The sequence below is a fragment of the Somniosus microcephalus genome, chromosome 6 (assembly GCF_052327205.1).
Source record: "Somniosus microcephalus isolate GS21.2 chromosome 6, FLI_Smic_1.0, whole genome shotgun sequence".
NCBI lineage: Eukaryota > Metazoa > Chordata > Chondrichthyes > Squaliformes > Somniosidae > Somniosus > Somniosus microcephalus.
Genome location: NC_140992.1, coordinates 104,059,212 through 104,086,934, shown reverse-complemented (window position 1 = coordinate 104,086,934; position 27,723 = coordinate 104,059,212). Strand labels below are relative to the sequence as shown.

Here is a 27,723-nt window from a genome sequence, read left to right as displayed (position 1 = left end):
GTGCTCACTAGACTACGTGAACATGGGCTACGAGCCAATCGCCCCAAGTGCGAGGTTTTTAAGAAACGGATATCGTATTGTGGCCACGTGATTGATGAAGAGGGGTTGCATAAGTCCCCTGACAAAATTGAAGCGGTAGTTAAGGCTCCAGCGCCTGAAAGTGTGTCGCAATGGAGGTCATTCCTCGGATTGGTGAATTACTACCATAAGTTTTTGCCGAATTTGTCCACAATTCTGCATCCACTGAACGCCCTACTACGAACGGGAGTAGCATGGAAATGGAGCGATGAATGTAAGCGGGCCTTTCAGAAGAGTAAGGACCTAATCACTTCAAGAGAAGTATTGGCTCACTACAACCCATCACTACCGATAAGACTGGCATGTGATGCGTCTCCCTACGGCATTGGGGCGGTACTGTCACATAAATTCCTTGATGGTTCAGAGAGGCCGATAGCTTTTGCGTCACGCTCGTTAACTTCAGCCGAGCGTAACTACGCCCAGATTGACAGAGAGGCCCTCAGCCTGGTGTGGGGAGGTGAAGAAGTTCAATGACTACCTGCACGGTCAGAAATTTACTCTACTAACTGATCATCAACCTCTCGTCTCCATTTTCATCCCTCAGAAGGGCGTACCGATAATGACGGCACAACGGCTACAGAGGTGGTCCCTTTTTCTAGGGGCGCACCAATATGACATCGAGTACAAAGGAACTAAACAGCATGGGAATGCTGATGGATTGTCGCCCCTACCGTTGCCGACGGTGGAAGAAGAACTGGCAGTGGATCCAGTGGAGTTATTCCACTCGACTATAGTCGAATGTCTCCCTGTGACGAATGCAAACATAGAAAAGGAAACACGAAATGACCCGACACTCTCCTGGGTCTATGATTTAACGGTGAAGGGATGGCCAGCACATGGCGAACCACTGCTGCCAGCATTCTCGCCGAGAAGAGAACAGCTGTCAGTGTGCAGAGGAACCTTGATGTGTGGATCCAGAGTAGTAATTGAACCCAAATTGAAGGATAGAGTGCTCAATGAGCTTCATGAGGGTCATCTGGGAGGGGTAAAAATGAAGAACTTAGCCAGAGCGTTTGTGTGGTGGCCGGGAATCGATAGAGAAATCGAAGAGATGACCAAGAGCTGTACAGGATGCCAGAAGGTCCAAAACGCCCCACCACAAGCCCCTCTACATCCATGGGAGTGGCCCTCATCTCCATGGCAAAGGGTGCACCTTGATTTTGCTGGTCCCTTTATGGACTCGATGTTTTTAATTGCAGTGGATGCACATTCAAAGTGGCCAGAAGTAATAAAAATGTCCTCAACCACCACAGAAAAAACGATCACAGTCTTACGAACCATATTCGCCAGGAATGGGCTGCCTGAACAGATTTGCTCTGACAATGGACCACAGTTTGTGTCTGAAGAGTTCCGGAGGTTCTTAAAGTACAATGGTGTTAAGCATTACACATCCGCCCCATATCATCCAGCCACTAATGGATTGGCCGAGAGGTTTGTCCAAACATTCAAGAAGGCTATCAAGGCAATGTGTAATGAAGATATACCCCTACAACACAAGGTGGATAACTTCTTGTTTGCCTACCGGAATGCGACACATGCGGTTACCAACCAAACTCCAGCCATGATGTTCTTCAATCGAAGACTACGATGCCGCTTGGATTTGGTTAAGCCAAACGTCAGAAGAGATGTGGAGAACAGGCAGTTTCAGAATATGAATGAAAGGCCGACCAGGAGTTTTAAGATAGGTCAACCAGTTTTGGCCCGGGACTACCGCACAGAGAAATGGCAGCCAGGAATGATCTGTACACGGCAAGGACCTCTAATGTATACCGTGGACGTTGGAGAAAGCATTGTAAGACGCCATGCTGACCAGATTCTAGTCACTGGAAAACGTCAACTCCACACCACGATCTGATACACCTGGCGATGAAACCGAAGTACCAATTGCACCAACGCAGAATCGGTGATATTGGAAGCAGACGAACCAAACAACGACATTGATCCTGACGCAACCTTGCCAGAAGAACCTGATATCCCAAAGAGGCGTTATCCAGACAGAATCAGGAATCCTCCTTAAAGACTGAACTTATAATTGCTTAACTTCAACCAATGTATCTAGTAACCATAATTGTAATTGTAATTAGTTATTATTTAGTTGTTAAATGAATGTTATGTACTGTTTATCTAAAAGGGGAGGAATTGTTGTGTATGTACCTTTAAGGGAATAACTGGTCTCAGACTGCAGTACCGGCAGTGACCACCCCTGTATAAGAGGCCCTAGCAGGCTTCTGTAGTTTCAGTTTACAGGTTGTCTCCATTCAGTAAAGACTTGTTATAATCAACTCCTGCAGTCCGTGTCTCAATTATACACGGACATAATACACCCCTTTTGAGGTTGCAGTCAAAAATGATGGACACTGGGGAGGCATGTCATTGCTGCGGTTAATGGGATCCAAGACAGCCCAGAACACATTCTGGTTCTTGCCTCATTGGTACTCAGGGAACCGGTTCTTCATTCTCTCAAAACTTGACTTCTTTCACTAACTGAAAGGTTACAGAAGATTTTATTGTGACTGGTTTTACAGATTTCCTGCCTTATACTTCCAGGTTAAACTGAGTCTGCCCTCTCAGGTGGTTGTAAAAGATCCTACGGCACGATCTCGAAGAAGAGCAGGGGCCAATATAAAACTCTTAATCATCATTAAAATGGATTATCTGGTCATTATCACATTGCTGTTTGTGGGACTGTGCTGTGAGCAAATTGCCTACCACGGAGTTACAACAGTGACTACACATCAAAAGCACTTAATTGGCTGTAAAGCACTTTGGGACGTCTTAAGGTCATGAAAGGCCCTATTTCAATAAGGTCCCGCATAAGAGATTAGCGTGTAAAGTTAAGGTACATGGGATTGGGGGCAAGGTATTGACTTGGATAGAGAACTGGTTGGCAGACAGAAAGCAAAGAGTTGGAATAAACGGGTCTTTTTCAGAGTGGCAGGCAGTGACTAGTGGGGTACCGCAGGGATCAGTCCTAGGACCCCAGCTATTCACAATATATATTAATGATCACAATATATATTAATGAACTAGACGAGGGAACTAGATGTAATAGCTCCAAGTTTGCAGACGACACAAAGCTGGGTGGGCATGTGTGCTGTGAAGAGGATGCCGAGAAACTCCAGTATGATTTGGACAGGTTGGGTGATTGGGCAGAAGCATGGCAGATGCAATATAACGTGGATAAATGTGAGGTTAAAACAGGAAGGCAGATTATTATCTGAATGGCAATAGATTGGGAGACGGGGAAGTGCAACGAGACCTGGGTGTCCTTGTGCACCAGTCGTTGAAGGTAAGCATGCAGGTGCAGCAGGCGGTTAAGAAGGCAAATGGTATGCTGGCATTCGTAGCGAGAGGCTTTGAGTACAGGAACAAGGATGTCTTGCTGCAGTTGTACAGGGCCTTGGTGAGACCACATCTAGAGTATTGTGTGCAGTTTTGGTCGCCTTATCTGAGGAAGGATTTTTTGCCATGGAGGGAGTGCATCGAAGATTCACCAGGCTGATACCTGGGATGGCAGGAATGACGTATGAGGAGAGATTGGGTCGATTGGGCTTATACTCGCTGGAGTTTAGAAGAATGAGAGGGGAGCTCATTGAAACTTATAAAATTCTAACAGGACTAGACAGACTAGATGCTGGAAGGATGTTCCCAATGGCCGGGGAGTCCAGAACCAGGGGTCACAGTCTAAGGATAAGGGGTAAGCCATTTAGGACAGAGATGAGGAGGATTTTCTTCACCCAGAGAGTGGTGAACCTGTGGAATTCTCTACCACAGAAGGCAGTAGAGGCCAATTCATTAAATATATTCAAGAAGGAGTTAGATATATTTAAGGCTAAAGGGATCAAGGGATATGGGGAGAAAGTAGGGACAGGGTACTGAATTTGGATGATCAGCCATGATATCATTGAATGGCGGAGCAGGCTCGAGGGGCCGAATGGCCTACTCCTGCTCCTATCTTCTATGTTTCTATGTAAATGCAAGTCTTACTTTACTTTTTTATTTCTCTGATTGGGGACTTAATGACAAGGAGTCATTAAATTGGCACAAAGAGAATGAGCTGTTATTAAAAATCTCTTCACATAAAGAGTTCTTGGAGAATGGAACGTTTTGGCCTAGGGAGTAGTTGAGGTACAGACCATTATATTTTTACAATAATTGTAGCTTCACAAAGCACAGGAACATGGGGAGAGAAGAGAGATTAGTTTTGGATTATTCCAGCAAAGACACAATGGGCAGAGTGGCCTCCGTGTGCACTATCAATTGCTATGACAGTTATGATTTAAAAAAAGAAATTAGAATAGACTGATTTTTGAAACCGAAATGGGTAAGTCAAGTGTATGTGAGGGCCTGCTGCAGTGCGGCCCAGCGCCCGGCAGGGGGCGTCGCTCCGAACCCGAGCTGGGCCTTTAAAAGGGCAGCTGTCCCTTTGAATTGCCTGAAATTTGCACCCTTTTCACTCGCGCGTAGTTGTTCCAAAACACAATTTATAACAAATTGATAGATTAGGTACACGGTCCAACTGTAACTGACGGTGTGTGTTTTTTTTAAAACGGAATTGCTCTTATGTAATTGGGGATGAGAAAGGCTACCCCCGTTGGGTCCTGGGGAGGGGGCTGTTGTGGACACCCAAGATGGCGGCGCTCTGGTTCGCCGGCTGTGGTGAGTGAGTGAATGAGAGGAGCGGAGGGCCAAGAGCCAAGGCTCGCACCCACCCCCCCGGCAGCTTATTATGGACAGAACGGCGGTTATTTTGAAGGGGAGGAGGTTGCGGCTGGGCTGCGCGATTACTGGATTCCGCTGTCACTTCCTGACCTGTGTTAAACGGCCGCCTGTTGACCGTTAGACGGGCGGCTCCGGCTTCTCCCGGATTTCACCGAGTTCTTCACCCCCTGTTGTTTATCTTCGTTATTATCTATACTGAGAGAGAGAAGGAGGGGAGGGGGGGTCTCGATTCAAAACTTGGGAGCAATGATTGACAGTGCACCCGGCCAATCAGAGCGGGGGGGGTGCTGGTTGCTCGGCGGGTTTTGACCAATCGGCGTGAGGCGAGGGCGGCGGCGCGCCCGGGAGATTCCAGGGTCGGTCGCGCGGCGTTGGCGACACGCCGAGGATTGTGATTGGAGGAGGAAGTGAAAGTGAAGCTCAGGGCTCGAGTTTCCAACTTCAGCCCGGGACTCGCGCCTGCACCAAAACACTACAAATCCCGCACCAGTACATCCGTGCAAATCCAGGACTAAAACGCAATCCAATTTCAGCCCCGGTACCAAAACATCGTGCAATTCCCGCACGGGTACCAAAACACAGAGCCAAAATAATGGTGAGGCTCTGTTACATAGAAACATAGAAGATAGGAGCAGGAGTAGGCCATTCGGCCCCTCGAGCCTGCTCCACCATTCAATGTGATCATGGCTGATCATCCAAATTCAGTACCCGGTCCCTGCTTTCTCCCCATACCCCTTGATCCCTTTAGCCTTAAGAAATATATTCAACTCCTTCTTGAATATATTTAATGAATTGGCCTCTACTGCCTTCTGTGGTAGAGAATTCCACAGGTTCACCACTCTCTGGGTGAAGAAATTCCTCCTCATTTCTGTCCTAAATGGCCTACCCCTTATCCTTAGACTGTGACCCCTGGTTCTGGACTCCCCGACCATCGGGAACATCCTTCCTGCATCTAGTCTGTCCAGTCCTGTCAGAATTTTATAAGTTTCAATGAGATCCCCTCTCATTCTTCTAAACTCCAGCGAGTATAAGCCCAATCGACCCAATCTCTCCTCATACGTCATACCTGCCATCCCAGGTATCAGCCTGGTGAATCTTCGCTGAACTCCTTCCATGGCAAGAACGTCCTTCCTCAGATAACGCGACCAAAACTGCACACAATACTCAAGATGTGGTCTCACCAAGGCCCTGTACAACTGTAGTAAGACATCCTTGCTCCTGTACTCAAAGCCTCTCACTACGAAGGCCAACATACCATTTGCCTTCTTAACCGCCTGCTGCACCTGCATGCTTACCTTCAGCGACTGGTGCACAAGGACACCCAGGTCTCGTTGCACTTTCCCTTCGCCCAATCTATTGCCATTCAAATAATAATCTGCCTTCCTGTTTTTGCCACCAAAGTGGATAACCTCACATTTATCCACATTATATTGCATCTGCCATGCTTCTGCCCAATCACCCAACTTGTCCAAATCATCCTGGAGTTTCTTGGCATCCTCCTCACAGCACACACGCCCACCCAGCTTTGTGTCGTCTGCAAATTTGGAGATATTACATCTAGTTCCCTTGTCTAGATCATTAATATATATTGTGAATAGCTGGGGTCCAAGGACCGATCCCTGCGGTACCCCACTAGTCACTGCCTGCCACTCGGAAAAAGACCCGTTTATTCCAACTCTTTGCTTTCTGTCTGCCAACCAGTTTTCTATCCAAGTCAATACCTTGCCCCCAATCCCATGTGCCTTAACTTTACACGCTAACCTCTTATGCGGGACCTTATCGAAAGCCTTCTGAAAGTCCAAATATACCACATCCTCTGGTTCTCCCTTATCTATTTTACCAGTTACATCCTCAAAAATTCCAGTAGATTAGTCAAGCACGATTTACCTTTTGTAAATCCATGTTGACTTTGTCCGATCCTGTCTCTGTTTTCCAAGTGCTCAGCTATTACATCCTTTATAATGGACTCTAGCATTTTCCCCACTACCGATGTCAGGCTTACCGGTCTGTAATTCCCCGTTTTCTCCCTACCACCTTTTTTGAATAGTGGGGTAACATTAGCTACCCTCCAATCCATGGGTACTGTTCCAGATTCCATTGAATGTTGGAAGATGATCAGCAATGCATCTACTATTTCTAGGGCCACTTCCTTAAGTACCCTAGGATGTAGATTATCAGGCCCTGGGGATTTATCAGCCTTCAGTCCCATCAATTTCCTTAACACCATTTCCTTACAAATACTGATTTCTTTCAGTTCCTCCCCTTCATCAGACCCTATGTTCCCCGACATCTCTGGGAGGTTATTTGTGTCCTCCTTTGTGAAGACAGAACCAAAATATGTATTTAATTGGTCAGCCATTTCTTTGTTACCCATTATAAATTCCCCTGATTCTGACTGCAAGGGACCTACGTTTGACTTCACCAATCTTTTTCTCTTCACATATCTATAAAAGCTTTTACAGTCAGTTTTTATGTTCTCTGCAAGCTTATGTGTAAATGGTACAGCAACTTCAAAGTTGCTGTCCGAGTTGCGCCATTCCGTTGTTAGCTTCACGAAAACGGCATCTTGCTGATTGCCTCACCATTGAAATGCATTGAATAGTGTGAAGTTGCTGTATTTGCGTAGTAGATACGAACTAAACTTGCTACAAAGAGCTGAGTCTTGTCAGTACAGGAGCAAGTACCCCTTTAATGACCTGATGTGTTCATTACTGCCAATGAATATCTCTGGCACAGAATATTACAAGTGTGGAGTCTCATTCCTTTGTGTATTAATTGTTGGAGATTTTACCTTTCTGACTTTATTTTCTCAATCCGAACTTATTTTCCTCCCTTTATTTCTCTGCACCTGATTTGACACTGAATTCACCTGCTCTAATTTACATTTCCTTCTCAGTCCTTGTGCTGGTAATTTCACAATCCTTCAGTCTGATTGGTTAAGGAGATGCACAGTTGCTTTCCCTGTTTACTCAGGTCCCAGATACTCAGGTCCTGGAGAGGTCCCACCAACGCTGCCTCCGCAAGATCCTGCAAATCCATTGGCAGGATAGGCGCACCAACGTCAGTGTTCTTACTCAGGCCAACATCCCCAGCATCGAAGCTTTGACCACGCTCAATCAGCTCCAATGGACGGGTCACATTGTCCGCATGCCCGATATGAGACTCCCAAAACAAGCGCTCTGTTCGGAGCTCCGGCACGGCATGAGAGCCCCAGGTGGGCAGAGGAAACACTTCAAGGACACCCTCAAAGCCTCCTTGAAAAAGTGCAACATCCCCACCGACACCTGGGAATCCCTGGCCCAAGACCGCACAAAGTGGAGGAGAAGCATCCGGGAAGGCACCGAACACCTTGAGTCTCTTTGCCGGGAGCAAGCGGAAGCCAAGCGCAAGGAGCGCACGTCAACCCAAGCACCCCACCCAACCGCCCCTTCAACCACCATCTGCCCCACCTGTGACAGAGACTGTAGGTTCCGCATTGGACTCATCAGTCACCTGAGAACTCATTTTTAATGTGGAAGCAAGTCATCCTCGGTTCCGAGGGACTGTCTAAGAAGAAGGAGATACCCTCGCAAGAAGGAAAACAGGGTAACAGCTTGCACTTTCAGCAACTTATAAAGCAAAAGATTTTTGAAAACCTAAACGTTCAAGGACAAGTCTAACTAACAGCAGACATCATTAGATGCCCTGCTACAGTAAATTATGGCCCAATGAAATTGCAACACTGTTACAAAACAGGTTACATTTTCAATATGTGCATTCATATTTTAATCATATATGCTGAATGTAGATATGTGGTATAGCTGCTGAGGACATTTTGAGACCCGGGACCACAGGTGCTGTAAGGCATTACCTCGAGGTCAAGGTGTGGGACCACACACTCATATTTGGTAGTCAATGCCTACCATGATTAGGTTTCAGAGAGGCAATCGAATGGCAGCACCACCAATCTATGGGGTATGATTTGTGCCCATACTGTGACCAAGAAGATGGTGTCAGTGCACTCACATGTTTTATGGTGAATTCTGCTGCTCACTGTGCAGATTGTGAGGAGTTCCTGAAACATGTTTCCATTCTTGTGCGAGTTCAAACCCGCCCTTCAGTTGTCTAGTTAACAACTAGTGATTATTCCCTTTGGGGAGGGAAAGACTTGGCAATCTAATGGGAGGGCCATCCTGGTTGGATCGGCAGTGGGAAGCTCTGCTGGTAGGCTGCGTGATTTTAATGGGTTAAACCCCAAACAGTACCCCATAAAACAAGGACTTCCTCAGCTTTGGCTCTGCCAACCTGTACCCACGCTCTCTGGAATTGAGCTAAATGGGATGTGCCCCTCTTATGTTGGGAACACAACATTTCTACATGTTCCTGTGAAATATACTCTTAAACATGGAGTGGGTTTCTGTGCAGGTCAGACACCCATTTAACCAAAAATAAATTAGCCGTTTAGGTTTTATAAGCTGGAGCACAAAAAGAAATCAACAAAATGTAAGCTCTATGTGAACGAGTACTTTGGAGAAACTAGTCAGGCACTCAGTTGACCCCCAAAAGATGTAGATCCACCATTGTTTTATCTCTATTGGCTGCAAATGTAGAGCACTGAGACTAGGGGTCATTGTTTGGCACAGAGACCCCATACTCCCCTTTCACTCCTGGGATCAAAATCAGGGTTGACTACTGAGGTGACACTTCTCTTTATGTCGCTTGGGTTAAGACACATTGGTAGTTAGAACAGAAGGAACTTGACTTTGTATCTGCGTCGCGCTGTATTCGCTGGAGAGGTACCACCAACGCTGCCTCCGCAAGATCCTGCAAATCCATTGGCAGGATAGGCGCACCAACATCAGTGTTCTTACTCAGGCCAACATCCCCAGCATCGAAGCTTTGACCACGCTTGATCAGCTCCGATGGACGGGTCACATTGTCCGCATGCCCGATACGAGACTCCCAAAACAAGCGCTCTACTCGGAACTCCGGCACGGCAAGAGCGGCCCAGGTGGGCAGAGGAAACGCTTCAAGGACACCCTCAAAGCCTCCTTGAAAAAGTGTAACATCCCCACCGACACCTGGGAATCCCTGGCCCAAGACTGCACAAAGTGGAGGAGAAGCATCCGAGAAGGCGCCGAACACCTCGAGTCTCTTTGATGGGAGCTAGCGGAAGCCAAGCGCAAGGAGCGCACATCAACCCAAGCACCCCACCTACCCACCCCTTCAACCACCGTCTGCCCCACCTGTGACAGACACTGTAGGTCCCGCATTGGACTCATCTGTCATCTGCAAACTCATTTTTAATGTGGAAGCAAGTCATCCTTGGTTCCGAGGGACTGCCTAAGAAGAAGATTTGACATGGGAATGTTTGATACCAACACTGAATGTCAGAAGTGATAAGGTCATCATTTTCTATTCTTCACATGCCGAAAATGCCCCAAATACACAAGCAAATGAGATTGTCATGTCACAATACATGCCTGAATTTGCTGTTGGAAAAACAAATTGCAGTGCAGTTATTCTTGCATAAATCAATATTTGTTGTTGTGCATGTCTCAGATTTAGTGTGAGAGCTGTTAACATAGAAACATAGAAGATAGGAGCAGGAGTAGGCCATTCGGCCCCTCGAGCCTGCTCCGCCATTCAATGAGATCATGGCTGATCATCCAAATTCAGTACCCTGTTCCTGCCTTCTCTCCATATCCCTTGATCCCTTTAGCCTTAAGAAATATATCCAACTCCTTCTTGAATATATTTAATGAATTGGCCTCTACTGCCTTCTTCCACAGGTTCACCACTCTCTGGGTGAAGAAATTCCTCCTCATCTCTGTCCTAAATGGCTTACCCCTTATCCTTAGACTGTGACCCCTGGTTCTGGACTCCCTGATCATCGGGAACATCCTTCCAGCATCTAGTCTGTCCAGTCCTGTCAGAATTTTATAAGTTTCGATGAGATCCCCTCTCATTCTTCTAAACTCCAGCGAGTACAAGCCCAATCGACCCAATCTCTTCTCATACGTCATTCCTGCCATCCCGGGTATCAGCCTGGTGAATCTTTGCTGCACTCCTTCCATGGCAAGAACATCCTTCCTCAGATAAGGCGACCAAAACTGCACACAATACTCAAGATGTGGTCTCGATAAGGTCCCACATAAGAGATTAGCGTGCAAAATTAAGGCACATGGGATTGGGGGCAAGGTATTGACTTGGATAGAGAACTGGTTGGCGGACAGAAAGCAAAGAGTTGGAATAAACGGGTCGTTTTCCGAGTGGCAGGCAGTGAGTAGTGGGGTACCGCAAGGATCGGTCCTAGGACCCCAGCTGTTCACAATATATATTAATGATCTGGACGAGGGAATTGGATGTAATATCTCCAAATTTGCAGACGACACAAAGCTGGGTGGGAGGGTAAGCTGTGAGAAGGATGTCGTGAAACTCCAGTACGATTTGGACAGATTGGGTGATTGGGCAGAAACATGGCAAATGCACTATATAATGTGGATAAATGTGAGGTTATCCACTTTGGTGGCAAAAACAGGAAGGCAGATTATTATTTGAATGGCAATAGATTGGGAGAAGGGGAAGTGCAAAGAGACCTGGGTGTTCTTGTGCACCAGTCGCTGAAGGTAAGCATGCAGGTGCAGCAGGCGGTTAAGAAGGCAAATGGTATGTTGGCCTTCGTAGCAAGAGGGTTCGAGTACAGGAACAAGGATGTCTTGCTACAGTTGTACAGGGCCTTGGTGAGACCACATCTTGAGTATTGTGTGCAGTTTTGATCGCCTTATCTGAGGAAGGACATTCTTGCCATGGAAGGAGTGCAGCGAAGATTCACCAGGCTGATACCTGGGATGGCAGGAATGACGTATGAGGAGAGATTGTGTCGATTGGGCTTATACTCACTGGAGTTTAGAAGATTGAGAGGGGATCTCATCGAAACCTATAAAATTCTGTCAGGCCTGGACAGACTAGATGCAGGAAGGATGTTTATGATGGCCGGGGAGTCCAGAACCAGGGGTCATAGTCTAAGGATAAGGGGTAAGCCATTTAGGACTGAAATGAGGAGGAATTTCTTCACCCAGAGAGTGGTGAACCTGTGGAATTCTCTGCCACAGAGGGCGGTGGAGGCCAGTTCATTAAATAAATTCAAGAAGGAGTTGGATATATTTCTTAAGGCTAAAGGGATCAAGGGATATGGGGAGAAGGCAGGGACAGGGTACTGAATTTGGATGATCAGCCATGATCTCATTGAATGGCGGAGCAGGCTCGAAGGGCCGAATGGCCTACTCCTGCTCCTATCTTCTATGTTTCTATGTTTCACCAAGGCCCTGTACAACTGCAGCAAGACATCCTTGTTCCTGTACTTGAACCCTCTCGCTATGAAGGCCAACATACCATTTGCCTTCTTAACCGCCTGCTGCACCTGCATGCTTACTTTCAGCGACTGGTGCACAAGGACGCCCAGGTCTCGTTGCACTTCCCCTTCTCCCAATCTATTGCCATTCAGATAATAATTTGCCTTCCTGTTTTTGACACCAAAGTGGATAACCTCGCATTTATCCACGTTATATTGCATCTGCCATGCTTCTGCCCAATCACCCAACCTGTCCAAATCATACTGGAGTTTCTCGGCATCCTCCTCACAGCACATACGCCCACCCAGCTTTGTGTCATCTGCAAACTTGGAGATATTACATCTAGTTCCCTCGTCCAGATCATTACTATATATTGTGAATAGTTGGGGTCCAAGGACCGATCCCTGCGGTACCCCACTAGTCACTGCCTGCCACTCGGAAAAAGAGCCGTTTATTCCAACTCTTTGCTTTCTGTCTGCCAACCAGTTCTCTATCCAAGTCAATGCCTTGCCCCCAATCCCATGTGCCTTAATTTTACACGCTAATCTCTTATGTGGGACCTTATCGAAAGCCTTTTGGAAATCCAAATATAGCACATCCACTGGTTCTCCCTTATCTATTTTACCAGTTACATCCTCAAAAATTCCAGTAGAGTAGTCAAGCACGATTTACCTTCTGTTCATTGTTACCAGGAAAATACCCTTATTTGTCTACAATAGTTAGGTTCCTATTTCATTCTGCACTCCGAGTGGAGTTACGAATACCTTGCTTGCTAATCTTTATCCTAATCAAACTTTGACTTTTTAAAAAATCCAGTGTGCTAACATAATCTATCAATTTCTAACAACCCTACTTCAAAATGTTCAAATAGGTTCTGTTTCATACATCAAGGGAATTCTGCTTATTTATCTTGTATCATTAAACTTCTGTTAAGGTAGGAAAGGCAATAAGTTGTTTACTCCAAGTAGCTCTTGCTGCTATATTAGGATTAGGAAATTCTCAGATCATTTTAATGCTTTAACTGTGTATTCACTGTGTTAACTGGCCATTCGTTCCACAAGTTTCTTGTTTTGTACATCAGATTGGAAATCAATAGGAGACTGCTCGTACAAAGTCTGATCTATCTTCAATAAAAACAGAAAATGCTGGAAATACTCAGCAGGTCAGGGCAGTATCTGTAGAGAGAGAAACAGAGTTAAAGTTTCAGGTCGATGGGCTTTCATCAGAATGTTCTGATAAAAGCCCATCAACCTGAAACGTTGGCTTTCTCTCTCCACACATGCAGCCCTGGCCTGCTGAGTATTTCCAGCATTTTCTCATTATATTGAAGATTTCCAGCATCTGTAGTATTTGGCTTCTGATCTAAAATGTGTCTGATGATTGTCAGAAGCACAAAGTATAGGATAAAATTATACTGGAATACAATTGGGCAAGTTACAAATTTCTCTGTCTAGTTTTGGTCCCAACAACCCTGGTTCAGCAAGCGATGGTTAATTATCTTTAAAAGGGACAGAACTCCAGGCAGTGCAAGCGTCTGGGAGAGTGTTGCACAGGTAGCAGTGAAGTGGGAGGATCTGCATTGTATTCCATCTCGTGTTTTTGGATTGATACGGAATGCCGAGGTGCATTTACAGTAGTTCTTCGCTTCTTGCATAAGATTGGTTTAAGGGTTATGTGTGATGCTTGTCTTGTTCTGGTTCAGTGAAGCAGAGATGTTCAAACTCTTCTGTGAGGGGTGTGTGTATGAGATGATGAATGGGCGGGGTCATGGTGTGTGGAGAATGCGTGTTGTTCAAAGAATGAGTAAGACTCTCCCAGGTTAGGTAACCTATCTTACTTGATTGGACTTTCTTTCATACTGTGGGAGCATAGGAAACAAGTAATTGATCTGACTTGCAGATTTGTATAGTACAATGGACATAATATCTTGGGGCTTTGTGATCACATACATTATGATACCCGTACTAAATCAGGCCAATGAACAGTGGGTAAAAGAATGGGACAATCTCTGGTCCCTAAAGAAAATGAAAACTAGGCAGGAATTCTGACAGAACCATCCCAGTCACTGTCCAGACAAGATATGGTTGTTCCATAATGAGGGCCTGCAAATCACTAATTCTGAGGATTGAAACCAATACCATTTACAGCGCAGTATTCTGTGAAAGAGATCACACATTTGCGTGTGTTTGAAAGGTGCATCCGTTAACGAGTGTAACTAAATTAAGATGTCAATTCAGGAACTGGTAAAGATCTACCTGGGTGCAGTCACCAAAATCACCTGCATAAAATAGGGTATCAGTGTGTGACCCCCTAATGAACCAGATGCAACAGAATAATGTATGGCCCAAAGTGACAGGGATTAGAATATTGTCGGGCTTCAAACTAATTTCAGATAAATGCTCGAGGTTCCTAGAATGTGAGATTTATGTGAGGTAGGGTTAATAGACTCAGTGGAAGACCATGTGCAAACATTCTCAATCTATTGCACACCCTTGTAGTGAATTTCTATGAAAACTGAGCAAAGTACCTTCAACTGAAGGGGTAGATCTTGCCCTAACAGCCGCTGCCTTTCAATCGTCAGGGGTCAACCAAGATTCCTCTATTTGACACCCTATCTGTGAGTGATGATCTCCTCTGTGGGTAATTGTTCCTGTGACTAGCAACATTAGAAGTCTGCCATTTTGTGGATGCTTTACGGCATCAGTGAGTAATGTTACGTATAATTTTCTCAGGACTGGCCATATCCCACTGCGCACTTGGGTTAGATTTAATTGGATCCACATTGATGTTGAAGTTTCTTCGAAATATTTTAGCTCCGGTTTCTTGATTCTATTCATTAGTCTTAGTTTTAATCAATTTCACTGTTGATTACTCGCGTCTAAACTCCCTTAACTCTGCAAATTATTATCTTGAAATGCACAGTCTGCGGTATCTCAAGTGAGTTAGTTGTCCACAGTTCTGGGGTCTGAGAAGGAAGCAGCTCCCAGTAAACAATGTGTCGTACGTAGGCCATTTTCCTGTTAAATTCTGGTGCAAACAGCTTTGTAAAAAAAGATTTTGGCAGACAGGATGGCGGTCAAAGACAACAATGTCCTGTTTGACGCCATTCTAGTTTGCTTTGTCATACCGCCAGACCACGTGCCTAACGTTCCTTTCAAGATACTGTGCCATCGACGGAATGCTTGGATGCAGTACAAATAGGATTCGGAATAGTATCCGTTCATGTTTTAAGCACTTGGATTGCTGCTGGAGCATGCAAGCTTTGCAACCTCAACATTCTTATGTCGCGGTCTATTTTCATTCTGATTGTGAATCATTTTATTTGTTGTGATTAAGAAAGGATTAGCTTATATAGAAATATTATTGGTAACTTTTAATCAGGTGTACTTCTTACAGCTAAGAACGACAACACTGGGATTCTTGCATTAGTAGCTCTGGTGTATCTCTCCTTCTCGGTTGTGAATGCAGACTCGAAAGCCGTGACAACAACACTTACCACCAAATGGCCATCTACACCATTGTTATTGGAAGCAAGGTAATCCTATTGTTTTTCCATTTATCCATTACTGACTGAGTTTCCGTTTCATTTGATTAATTTCTTTTAACCCAAATGGAGGAGTTCCTTGCTAGGCACAATGGGAACATCATATGGTTACCCGATCAATGAGTGTTTGGTGCTGATACAGAGAAACGATGTTCTTACAAAGAATTATGTAGAAATTACAAGGTTTGTATGACAATCTGGCAGCTTTCACAATCATTTTCTGGTGATAGCCCACAAATTATTTGAATTGAGTTTCACAACTTGCCATGGTGGGATTTATGGGGGGTGGGGGAGGAGGAAGAGGGGTTTAGCAGTGTGTGGCTTTGTCGAGTTGTTGCACAGTGTGTTCTGAGGCAGCCAACAATGTTTTCATGGGGCTGGTTCCACTGGCTTGATTATTCTCAATGAGATTTTCCTCATTGAGTCGCTGAGACAGAGTCACACTTATCTTGAATTCTGAGCACCAGAAGTCACTATAATTAATGCACTAAAGGAAATGGACAGCTTGTGTTTCTTTCACAAGACTGGAGAATTGGCTGCTTTTTCCTTTCCCCCACGCTGGGAGTTCTGTGTTGCAATTTGCATTTTACGCCTAAAGTATCTATTGTAAATTAATGATCGCTTTGTTGGGTACCCTTGTGGATAAGGTCATTAAGTGCAGGATCTTCCCTCTAAACAGGTCAATAATAATAGATTGTTGCGATTTTAATGTGGCATCTCAATTACAGTCCAAAGTCTGTGCAAGAAAATGGAATAGAAGAGGCACCAATGGGTTCTTCTAGCCTTAACAAATTGTTTTAGTTTGTGGTGAGATGTGATTGCTGGATAACTGATAGAAATATTTGTTAGGAAAACACATCAGCAAGATAATTTCTAATAACTTCTACTTAAGTTTCTATTAACTGTGAAATAATGACGTGGTACTTTATTGTAGAAGTAAGTAAATTGGAGGATATCTTTTTTGTCTTCTCATTGCAGTGAATTTTTAGCTGAAGAAAGCAAAGCTAAGTTCTGGGATTTTGTGGATGCCACTCAAGAAATCCATCCAGAGGATCATGAAGGTAGCGATGACTTCATTGTGGATTGATACCGCGAGGCGGGATTGACTATCACATTTCTCATTCATTTAAATTTCCACATACAACCCTATAAAGCAACATTTGGGGTGGAGGCGGGGGAGAAACACTGCCCCGGTTAAGACTTTAATGGCATATTGGTCTGCTATTCCACCCTCAACTTCTCCATAACTTCTCTTTTTTTGTCGGACATTGTCACAAGATGATACCACAAAGCTCCTGCAACAATTTGTGGTACTTGTTCAAATTATACGGTGAGCGTGGGGGGTAGATGACAAAACTTGTATTTCTTCAGAATGGCATCCAGCTCTTAAGAGCATAGTGTGCCAGTGGTTTTTCTCCTGTTTGAACAGCACACTATTTAATTTTCTGTGGAGTTTGAACCACATAGAATAATAAAGACCAGAGCTAAGGTACTTTATCCAGCATTCTTGTGGTTCACTGTGGAGTGTTAACATAAGACTAGACTGGTTGTTACATTCCTGTACCTGACTAGATATGGGCCCGGAATTCGCTGCAAAGATGATATTGGTGACAAACACCATAAGTTAGACTGTTGTGCTCCCCGATCCCCCAGTGGTGAATTCATGCCACAATTTGCTGGAAAAATAATTAGAATATGTTGCTGCGAGTGTACTGGTGGATCGGGAGCAGCGTGGCCAACGTCTGATACACATCCAAGGGTGAGGATCTGACACCGAATGGAACAAGCAGTTATTCAACAGGGATGCATTTAGGAGTAATTGCTCTGATCTGATAACGTGGGGATGGACGCAGGACGTACGGACAGAATCTTTGAATCATATGACATCAAATTCTTAAAACAGTTATAAAAATCAGTATCACAGAGTGACAGTACTTTACCTGGGTGGCTGATGGCCACTCTAAAGTCCCAACTGGTGAAGAGAAAGTAGTTGTAAGTGGATGACATTTCAACTATTTGCCTCCTTCAGTATGCACCCAATCTTTTTACTTGGGCCTCTTCTGGTGCTTGCACCTCCTGTGTTTCAAATAACTTGTCCATAATTCTTTTAGCAACTAAAAATAGTTTGTAGACACAATACTCTTGCAAAAGAATACACAATAGGAAAGTTCAGGCTAATGTAAAAGTAATGTGAATATGTTATTTTTGGGCATGCTTATCATTTGAAGATAAACTAGCAGTTACTGTTATGGCTCAGCATGTTAATCCCGTGAGCAGCTCGTCCCAGATTTTACCGCCAGTCTGCTGAATTCGCTGGCACAGCGATAAGGCTACTGTAGTGGGGTTTGGTGTCCTTGGGTTTAGAGAAGGGGAAAAATGAGCCAAGATTTCCATTCACAATTGCTCTTCTGTGACTCCTATTGGAAGTGCAAGTGTAGACTTTGGGTAAAGACATTGCCAGGCTCGTCGATCCTCAATGATTAAATAGCATTTCGACATTCACTGACTAGGCTGCCACATCAACAGTGGCCACTTAGACAAGGAGGGTGACCAACACCCATGAAATGTTACCCAGCAATAAGTAAAAACCTTCAGGAAAAGAAGGGGAGAACATTTAGAGAAGAGGTGGGGTGGGGCGGCGGGGGTGGGGGAAATGATGGGATGCAACATTGTAATTATTTTGTTTTGTCCCAGAAACCGATATTTCATACTACCACTATATACTGCGGAAAGCTGGTGAGTTACTGACCCCTGTACAGGCCAACCTGCTGAAGTTTGCCTTGTCCCTACGGGCTTACTCTGCCACTGTTCAAATGTTTCAGCAGGTGAGTTGAGCGCATGTGTATTTTACAGAATTCAGTCCCAATGGAAGCTAGTAACTGTGCTTTTATTTTTGATGATATGAATGATACCAATTCTTTTAATAGATTGCAGCAGAGGAGCCCCCTCCAGAAGACTGTTCTACTTTTATAAATGTGCATGGGGAGAAAACCTGCAGTCCTGACAGGTTGGAGGTGCTTCTTCAGAGTGCTCTGGAGAGGTAAAAAAAACTACGAGAATGAAAATTCTAAGTTAGGAAGCATTTCTGAAATTGTAAAATGTAGTGGAATTCAAAGTACGTTATTAACTTGGAAATTTGTAAATTAGTCATGAGTGGGCTTGAGGAATGGGTACTGCACAGGACTTGAGCTCATTGGGCTTGCAGTTGTAATAGTACTCTTGTCTGGGCTGTGGAACTTGGGCTTTAGATGGATAAATCTCAATTACTGGTTCTCCTATTATCTGCATTCCCAATTATCAACTAATGACCAAGCCATGTGCAGGATTTGAGCTCATTGCACACCCCACTGACATTAATCTTTCCCCTGTCAATTCCCAAGAAAGATTAAATTCCTTTTGCTATTTGTATTGTACATTCTTTATCCCTGTACTTATAGAGTATTCTTAGACCATTTGGGGACTCTTGTTTATTTGCACCAAGGGAGGCCCCTCTATTATGATGGCCAATGGATGATCCAGTGTACTTTGGGTTTTAATTATTTGAGCTTCAGCTATAGAAAGCTGAACCAGTTTATGAAACTGAAAATTTGGATTCTGATTTGCATCTAAAAACTACAATTAATATGCTTGTCCTTTAGCACAGAACTAGATTGTTGTGCATCATATTGCGAGGCGGAGCATGGTAAATTGGTGGAATTGTCAAACTTATCTTTGGGATGAAATTTAACCAGTGGACATATTTTATTGTTTTTTTTTAAGGAATGTGAATGAGTTTTGTTTCATGAATACCACAGAAGTGAATTAATTAGGAAGGGTTTCTTACAGTTCAAATCAAATTTGTGCTTCCCAAACAGCTGCTAACGGGTGTGTGTGTGTGAGTGAAGCCGTGTGACTGCAACATTGTTGTGAGCCTCTAATGTTTCTGATGGGTCCCTGGTGTCACGTGCTCAGCATACACCAAATGGATTCTATGATTGATCCATGTTCTCTACGTCACCATGATGCAACCCAATTTTTGGGGCAATTCAACCAGGCTCCAGCCACATTAGCTCCTCATTTCCTCCCCACTGCCTTCCGAATTAATCCGTGCACCTGGACATTTTTCTCACCAATCCTGCTTTTGCTTTTCATCTGGGTCTGGAGCTTCCCTGAATAGTCCACATTTGCTCACATCCACCAAGACCCATTCCAAGGCTCCAGCCTGACTGAAAACAGGTGGAGAGTAAACACTGGTCACTATTTAAATGCTATTAAAAATTTGCATTATTCATTCCTTTCTGTGTCACAGCCATATTCTTGGTGACTATTTATTTAGGTGATTGGGGTGTCACAATATTTACTGTTTATTGATCTATTGGGTGTTAATGTTGCCATTTATCACTGATTATAACTGTTTGGTACCTGTCTATATAAATAATTTTTTTTTATCCATGGTTGTCCTTGGTGTCCCACACATCTGTTTGGCCCACGTTAACTTATACTTCTTAATGCATCATCACTCATGACTACCAAGGACCAATCCCCATCCCAATACCCCACTTCTGCCTCAATTGTCACCATGAAGCCAAACTCCAACCTCCCTGCTCCTTTCAAACTGTAGCTGCAGACCCCGGCCTCCTGCTATCTGTAGGCCATGATCCCCAAGTCCTCATAGCCGTGGTCCAGGCTGCAGCCTCCTCACCCTCGCCTCCCTCCCAGCTCAGCCTTGGCTTTGGCTCCCTCTCAAACCAGCCTCAGCTTTTCCACACTGCCTTGCACAAGTTCAGCAAGTAGTCACATGCCCAAGCTTCCCACTTCCAGAGTAAAACAAGATACTTTCAGAGGTTTGGAGTCCTTAAACTGCTTCTGGGTCTCTGACGTTACTGTTTGTGAGCAATGACGCAGATCAACTAGCAGTCATTTTATACCTGAACATTAACAATACAGAAAAAAAACATTTAAGTTGGTATTTTGTAGACTTTGATTTATGCCCTGCAGAAACACAAGTTTCTGTGATTTGCCAGTTGTTGCTGGAGCAGCGTGCACAGTATTGGATAGTCTCTGGTGTGTTAACTATATAGTCTCACTGGTGTTAAGTATAAATGTTGGACTGTGAAAGTAGCATCCATAGATTGATGTTTGGGAAGATGGGGAGAAGTTTTGTAATGGTTTAACATTTTTTAATTTTATGTTGATATTTACCAACAGTACTTTTAGAGATTAAATTTCAAAACAACTGTCAGGTCCCAGGTAGTGCCTCCATTGCATCCTTTTACAATAGCCATTTAAGCACACTTGGTCATCTGCTGTGCTAGCTAAGAAAGATTGCATGACAGAGCAATACTTTACACTAGTAACTGACTTCAAATTATGTAAAAAAAAAACTGTAGGAATTAAACATTGTCTTATAAGGAGACATTCTGTGGTAATAAATAAATATGAAAATCGTGCTCCATTAGATATTTACTTAAATGTCAATATGTAAGATGAGTTACTAAATTTCCAGCTTGTCTTTTCATTTGATTGGACTTTGTTACAGCTTAATCTTTATATTCACCTCAGTTCATTTTATGGGCAAATGCACCATATCATGAGGTTGAGTGATACAGACCAGAACAGTCCCAGGCTCTGTCCCTTGTCTGAGTTGAGTTAGCTGCTCTTCGCTAGGGTAGCCTTGGGGAGGGGGGGGGGGGGGGAGGTGGGGGCAATATAACTGGGACCAGCATCCCTGAATTAGGAAGAGGAAAAATTATCCGGAGTTCAAGCACTTGATTATTAAACTGTTGGAAGAGCACGTGTGGTAAGAACATGATTGGGCTCATCTTGACCGCTGTCTTAAGTGAATAGCCGACTGTGGTAAACCACTGTTTGTATTCCACTGTGTACATGCCTGGACATGCCTCGGCTGACTCCTCCCACAAGTCCTAGTATAAAGGTGACTGCTCCCCAGCCCTTTGTATTTCTGGACCGGTCGACCACTCGAGGCAGACCTTCATTCTTTTGTTAATAAAAGCCTTTAGTTACTCTCTTAACTCTCAGTCTTTTATGAGTAATTGATAGCGCATCAATTTTATTAACAAAATTTTTATAATGGAGAAGATCCTCACACCAGCATGCCTGGACTTAGATCATCGGGAGGCGGACTCATCCACCAAGTTTACTCACTGGCTTAAGTGTTTCGAAAAATTCCTGACCGCCTCCGCAGCAATCAAATCGGACGAGGACAAACTGGATGTCCTGACCTCCAAAGTGAACCACCGAGTGTACTCGGTCATCCAAGACGCGACCTCGTACGCGGACGCTATCAAGCTCCTCAAGGACCAGTACACGCGCCCAGTGAACGAAGTGTACGCCAGGCACCTTCTGGGGAGTCGTAAACAACAACCTGGGGAATCGACCATGGAATACCTTCAGGCACTGTCTGTGCTTGGCCGGGCCTGTGGTTGTAAGGATGTAAAGGCCGCCGTGTACACAGAGGAACTTATCCGGGACGCTTTTGTAGCGGGCCACAGATCCAATTACACCCGACAGCGACTGTTGGAGCAGAGTGACCTCGACCTCAACAAGGCCTCTGAACTCGCACTATCATTGGATGCAGCCTACCGGGGCATGGATGCCTACTCCTCTGCACCGTGGACGCCGCGGGGAATGACAGCCTGGGACACGGTAGGACCACCTCATAGCGCCGTGCCACCCCAGCCACACCCCAGCAACGGCCCAACTACCGCAGCAGTGTCCCAAGGCCAGACAGCAGTGCCCCAAGGCCAGGAATGCTACTTCTGTGGCCAGGCAAAACACCCCAGAGCGCGCTGCCCGGCGAAAAACGCGATCTGCTCGGGCTGCGGGAAGAAGGGACACTACGCTAATGTCTGCAGGGCCAAAGCCACCCCGAACCCCAGCAGCGCCGCGTGTGGGCCATGCGGGCCGCCATCTTGGGCCTCCCCGGCCATGTGCGAACCACCGGTAAAGCAGCCATTTTGGACGCCTCCAGCCACATGGGGATCATGGATGCCGCCATCTTGGACGACAGCCGGAACGCAGCAGGCCCCCAACACCGCCTCATCTGATACCCGCAGCGATACACCGACCCCTACGCTGGCATCCGTTACACTGGACCAAGCGAGACCGCACCAGCTGGCCAGTTCCACAATGGACATTAAGGTAAATGGCCATGATACAATCTGCCTTTTTGACTCTGGGAGCACGGAGAGCTTCATCCACCCCGACACGGTGCGGCGTTGCTCTCTCCCAGTCCTGCCTGCGCACCAGCGGATTTCTATGGCCTCCGAGTCCCAGTTGGCGGACATCGGCGGCTATTGCGTAGTGACACTCGTAGTAGACGGGACCGTGTACGATCATTTTAAACTTCTGGTCCTGCCCGACCTCTGCGCTGCCGTCCTGCTGGGGTTAGATTTTCAGTGCCACCTTAAAAGTGTTACGATGGCGTACGGTGGACCCCTACCCCCACTCACAGTCCGCAGCCAGCAGCTCCCAAATTGCCCGCCGCGCACCAGGTGCAACCTCTCCACACTCAGAGTCACCCCCCCCCCACTGTTTGCTAACCTCACCCCCGACTGTAAGCCCATCGCCACAAAGAGCAGGCGATACAGTGCCGGGGACAGGGTTTTCATTAAAACCGAAGTGGAGCGGCTCCTGAAGGAAGGGATTATTGAGGGCAGCACCAGCCCCTGGCGAGCCCAGGTTGTGGTCGTTAAGACCGGCGAGAAGCAGCGCCTGGTCATCGACTACAGCCAGACAATAAATCGCTACACCCTGCTGGACGCCTACCCACTCCCCTGCATAGCTGATATGGTCAACCAGATCGCGCAGTACCGCGTCTTCTCGACCATTGACCTGAAATCAGCGTACCACCAGCTCCCTATCCGCCCTGAGGACCGCCAGTATACTGCCTTTGAGGCAAACGGCCGCCTCTACCACTTCCTTAGGGTTCCCTTTGGCGTCACCAACGGGGTCTCCGTCTTCCAAAGGGAGATGGACCGGATGGTAGATCAAAATGCGTTGCAGGCCACTTTCCCATATCTGGACAATGTGACCATCTGCGGCCGTGACTTGCAGGACCATGACGCAAACCTCGAAAAATTCCTCCGCACCGCCCAACTCCTGAACCTGACATATAACAAGGAGAAGTGCATATTCCGCACAAACTGCCTCGCCATCCTTGGCTGTGTTGTGGAACACGGAGTCATCGGCCCCGACCCCGACCGGATGCGTCCCCTTATGGAACTCCCACTGCCTCAAGGCCCTGAAGAGGTGCCTAGGGTTTTTCTCCTATTATGCCCAGTGGGTCCCCTACTATGCGGACAAGGCCCATCCGCTGATCAAGTCCACCTCTTTTCCCTTGACGGCAGAGGCCCGCTTAGCCTTCCACCGTATCAAGGAAGACATTGCCAAAGCCACCATGCACGCAGTGGACGAATCCATCCCCTTCCAGGTGGAAAGCGACGCGTCCGACTTTGCCCTGGCCGCTACCCTCAATCAGGCGGGGAGACCCGTGGCCTTCTTTTCATGAACCCTCCAAGGCCCGGAGACCAGACACTCCGCTGTTGAGAAGGAGGCCCAGGCGATTGTGGAGGCTGTGCGTCATTGGAGGCACTACCTGGCCGGAAAACGATTTACCCTGCTCACTGACCAACGTTCAGTTGCTTTCATGTTTAACAACAAGCAGAGGGGCAAAATCAAAAATGACAAGATCTTGAGGTGGAGAATCGAACTTTCCACCTACAATTACGAGATCTTGTACCGGCCCGGGAAGCTCAATGAACCCCCGGATGCGCTATCGCGTGGCACCTGCGCCAGCGCGCAGATCGATAGACTGTGGGCCCTCCACAATGACCTCTGCCACCCGGGGGTCACCAGGTTCTTCCACTTCATCAAGGCCCGCAACCTGCCTTACTCTATTGAGGAGGTCAGGACCATGACCAGGAACTGCCAAGTCTGCGCTGAGTGCAAACCGCACTTTTATAGACCAGACAGGGCCCACCTGATAAAAGCCACTCGCCCCTTCGAGCGCCTGAGCGTTGATTTTAAAGGGCCTCTCCCCTCCTCCGACCGCAATGTGTACTTCCTCAATATTATTGATGAGTACTCCCGTTTCCCGTTCGCCATCCCCTGCCCGGACATGACCAGTGCCACGGTCATTAAATGTCTGAACGACCTCTTCACCCTGTTCGGTTTCCCCAGCTATATCCATAGCGACCGGGGCTCATCGTTTATGAGCGACGAACTCCGTCAGTACCTGCTAACTAGGGGTATTGCCACAAGCAGGACCACCAGTTACAACCCCCGGGGGAACGGACAGGTGGAAAGAGAAAATGCGACAGTTTGGAAGGCCGCCCTGCTAGCCTTAAAGTCTAGGGGCCTTCCAACCTCCCGCTGGCAGGATGTGCTCCCCGATGCGCTCCACTCTATTCGGTCACTGCTCTGCACTGCCACTAACGCCACCCCTCATGAGAAAATGTTTGTCTTCCCAAGGAAGTCCACATCGGGGACATCGCTACCGCCATGGCTGACGTCCCCAGGGCCGGTCCTACTGAGAAGGCACGTGAGGACCCATAAAACGGACCCCCTGGTCGAGAGGGTCGACCTCCTCCACGCCAACCCCCAGTATGCTTACATTGCATACCCGGACGGGCGGGAGGACACAGTCTACATAAGAGACCTTGCACCCTCGGGGGCCGCAGTAACCCACTACTCACTACCACCCCCCCCCAACGATCCGATATCCAGCCCCAGCAGACGGCAGGCCTGGGCCCCGCGACCCGCTCGACATCTACGAGGACGACACGCCTGTGCCACAGCCCACGCAGGACTCGACGCCGGAAGCTCCACTACCCCTGCCGTCGCCACGCCGATCACAGCGGCAGACAAGACCTCCGGAGAGACTCCAATACACTAACTTTTAATACACTTCACCCCGCCGGACTCAATTTTAAACAAGGGGTGAATGTGGTAAACCACTGTTTGTATTCCACTGTGTACATGCCTGGACATGCCTCGGCTGACTCCTCCCACAAGTCCTAGTATAAAGGTGACTGCTCCCCAGCCCTTTGTATTTCTGGACCGGTCGACCACTCGAGGCAGACCTTCATTCTTTTGTTAATAAAAGCCTTTAGTTACTCTCTTAACTCTCAGTCTTTTATGAGTAATTGATAGCGCATCACCGACCCACATTTACTGTCTCAAACTTACGCCTGAACAATGGCTTCTAGGCACAGCAGTGGAAATTGTGACCACCAACGGAGCTCTATCCCAGGATGAGATGCTGCCTTCAGGACAGGAGAGCTTAAGGGAATAACGTTGGAGGGAATTTTTTTTTTTTTTAAAGTATTTTGTGAATTCATTTTATAAATCTTCAATTTGGGTCTGAAAGTCGGACTGAAGATTTTTGTTTAATAATTATACTCAAAATAAAATAATTTAATGGTTCCCACTATGGAAACACTTCTTTTGAAATTTTAAGTAAAATTTACCATTGGTGCATGTCTTCAAGGAGGACTATTCAGTATAATTTTACGTGAAACTTAATGGCAGTTTTTAATTCTGATTTCTATCTTTTATTGTCAGACCCAAGCCTTATTTGTTTAAAGGGGATCACATTGAGGCACCCTTAAGAACTGAACTTCCAGTGGTGATTCTGTATGGTGAGATCGGTACCAAAGAGTTTTCGAGGTTCCACAAGCTTCTTTGTTCTAAATCGGATGTCGGAAGTGTCAACTATGTACTCCGGCATTATGTTGCTGTAAGTAAAACTAGCTGCTCTGTGATGAAACCTGTTCCGAAGTTGCACGTGTATTAATATTCACTTCCTGTTGATAAGTCAGTCATGTCATCTGGGGAACTCCTTTCAAGTATTCTCAAAGTGGTCCTATATTAGGATTGGGAAAGTTCCACTTGCTAAATAAGGTGATTTACTTTTCATTAACCACATTTTTCCCTGCCAATTCTCTATCTTCCCCTCTGCAAGGCATTACAACCTTGCTGGTATATGATTCCACAGGTCACTCACTGGTACCTTGCCAAAGTGGCCATTTTCATATGGGAGCCATGATGTGGGGGTGCTGACCCCAATTCTAGCCCCGTTGGCATACGTTTCTGGGACTGCTTGCTGTTCAAGCTGCTCTGGTTGCTCTTATTCCAACTCACTTTCTTACACTTGGTGTATAGCAGCAGCAACACACAGTGACATTACAGATTTCAGACTGTGCAAGGAGAGAATGGGGATTAAAAGTAGAGATTGCATGAGTATTTGCAAAGTTTGCAATGTTGCATTCAGCTTTGTGGTGTGGAAGCAGGTGTCATCGCACCAACGCTCTTCTCAGTCTTCCTGGCTGCAATGCTCCATCTCGTCCTCAGTAAGCTCCCCGCTGGAGTGCAGCTAATCTACAGAACAAACGGGAAACTGTTCAACCTCCGTCGCCTCCAGTCCAGATCCAAGGTCGTCCCATCCTCTGTCATCGAATTACAGTATGCAGACGACGCTTGCGTCTGCGCACACTCTGAGGCCATAAGACAAAGGTCCTCTACCAACCTGCCCCCACCACACAGTACTGCTCCCCGATTATCAAAAACCATGACGAGGCCTTGGACAACGTGGACCAGTTTCCATACCTTGGGAGCCTACTGTCAACAAGGGCAGATGTCGATGACGAAGTCCAACACCGCCTTCAGTGTGCTAGTGCAGCCTTCGGTCGCTTGAGGAAGAGAGTGTTTGAAGACCAGGACCTCAAGCCCAGCACCAAGCTCATGGTCTATAGAGCAGTAGTGATACCTGCCCTCCTGTATGCTTCAGAGACATGGACCATATACAGCAGGCACCTCAAAGCACTGGAGGTACCGCCAACGCTGCCTTCGCAAGATCCTGCAAATCCATTGGCAGGATAGGCGTACCAACGTCCATGTTCTCGCTCAGGCCAGCAACGAAGGTTTGACCATGCTCGATCAGCTCCAATGGACGGACCACATCGTCCACATGCCCAATACGAGACTCCCAAAACAAGCGCTCTACTCAGAGCTCCGAGATGGCAAGAGAGCCCCAGGTGGGCAGAG

At 46.3% G+C, this 27,723-nt stretch overlaps 1 protein-coding gene across 3 annotated transcripts in view; it reads left to right on the top strand.

Moving 5' to 3' along the window:
• Nucleotides 1–4,657: 4,657 nt before the first annotated feature.
• Nucleotides 4,658–27,723, top strand: part of uggt1 (UDP-glucose glycoprotein glucosyltransferase 1) — a 168,053-nt gene continuing 144,987 nt past the window's right edge. For all 3 annotated transcript variants that reach the window (XM_085990639.1, XM_085990638.1, XM_085990640.1), the window contains exons 1-6: nucleotides 4,658–4,737; nucleotides 15,531–15,669; nucleotides 16,657–16,739; nucleotides 18,373–18,503; nucleotides 18,606–18,718; nucleotides 26,242–26,416. In XM_085990639.1, coding sequence (XP_085846765.1) covers nucleotides 4,710–4,737; nucleotides 15,531–15,669; nucleotides 16,657–16,739; nucleotides 18,373–18,503; nucleotides 18,606–18,718; nucleotides 26,242–26,416 — 669 coding nt within the window. In that variant the 5' untranslated portion in view covers nucleotides 4,658–4,709. The remainder of the gene's footprint in view (nucleotides 4,738–15,530; nucleotides 15,670–16,656; nucleotides 16,740–18,372; nucleotides 18,504–18,605; nucleotides 18,719–26,241; nucleotides 26,417–27,723) is intronic.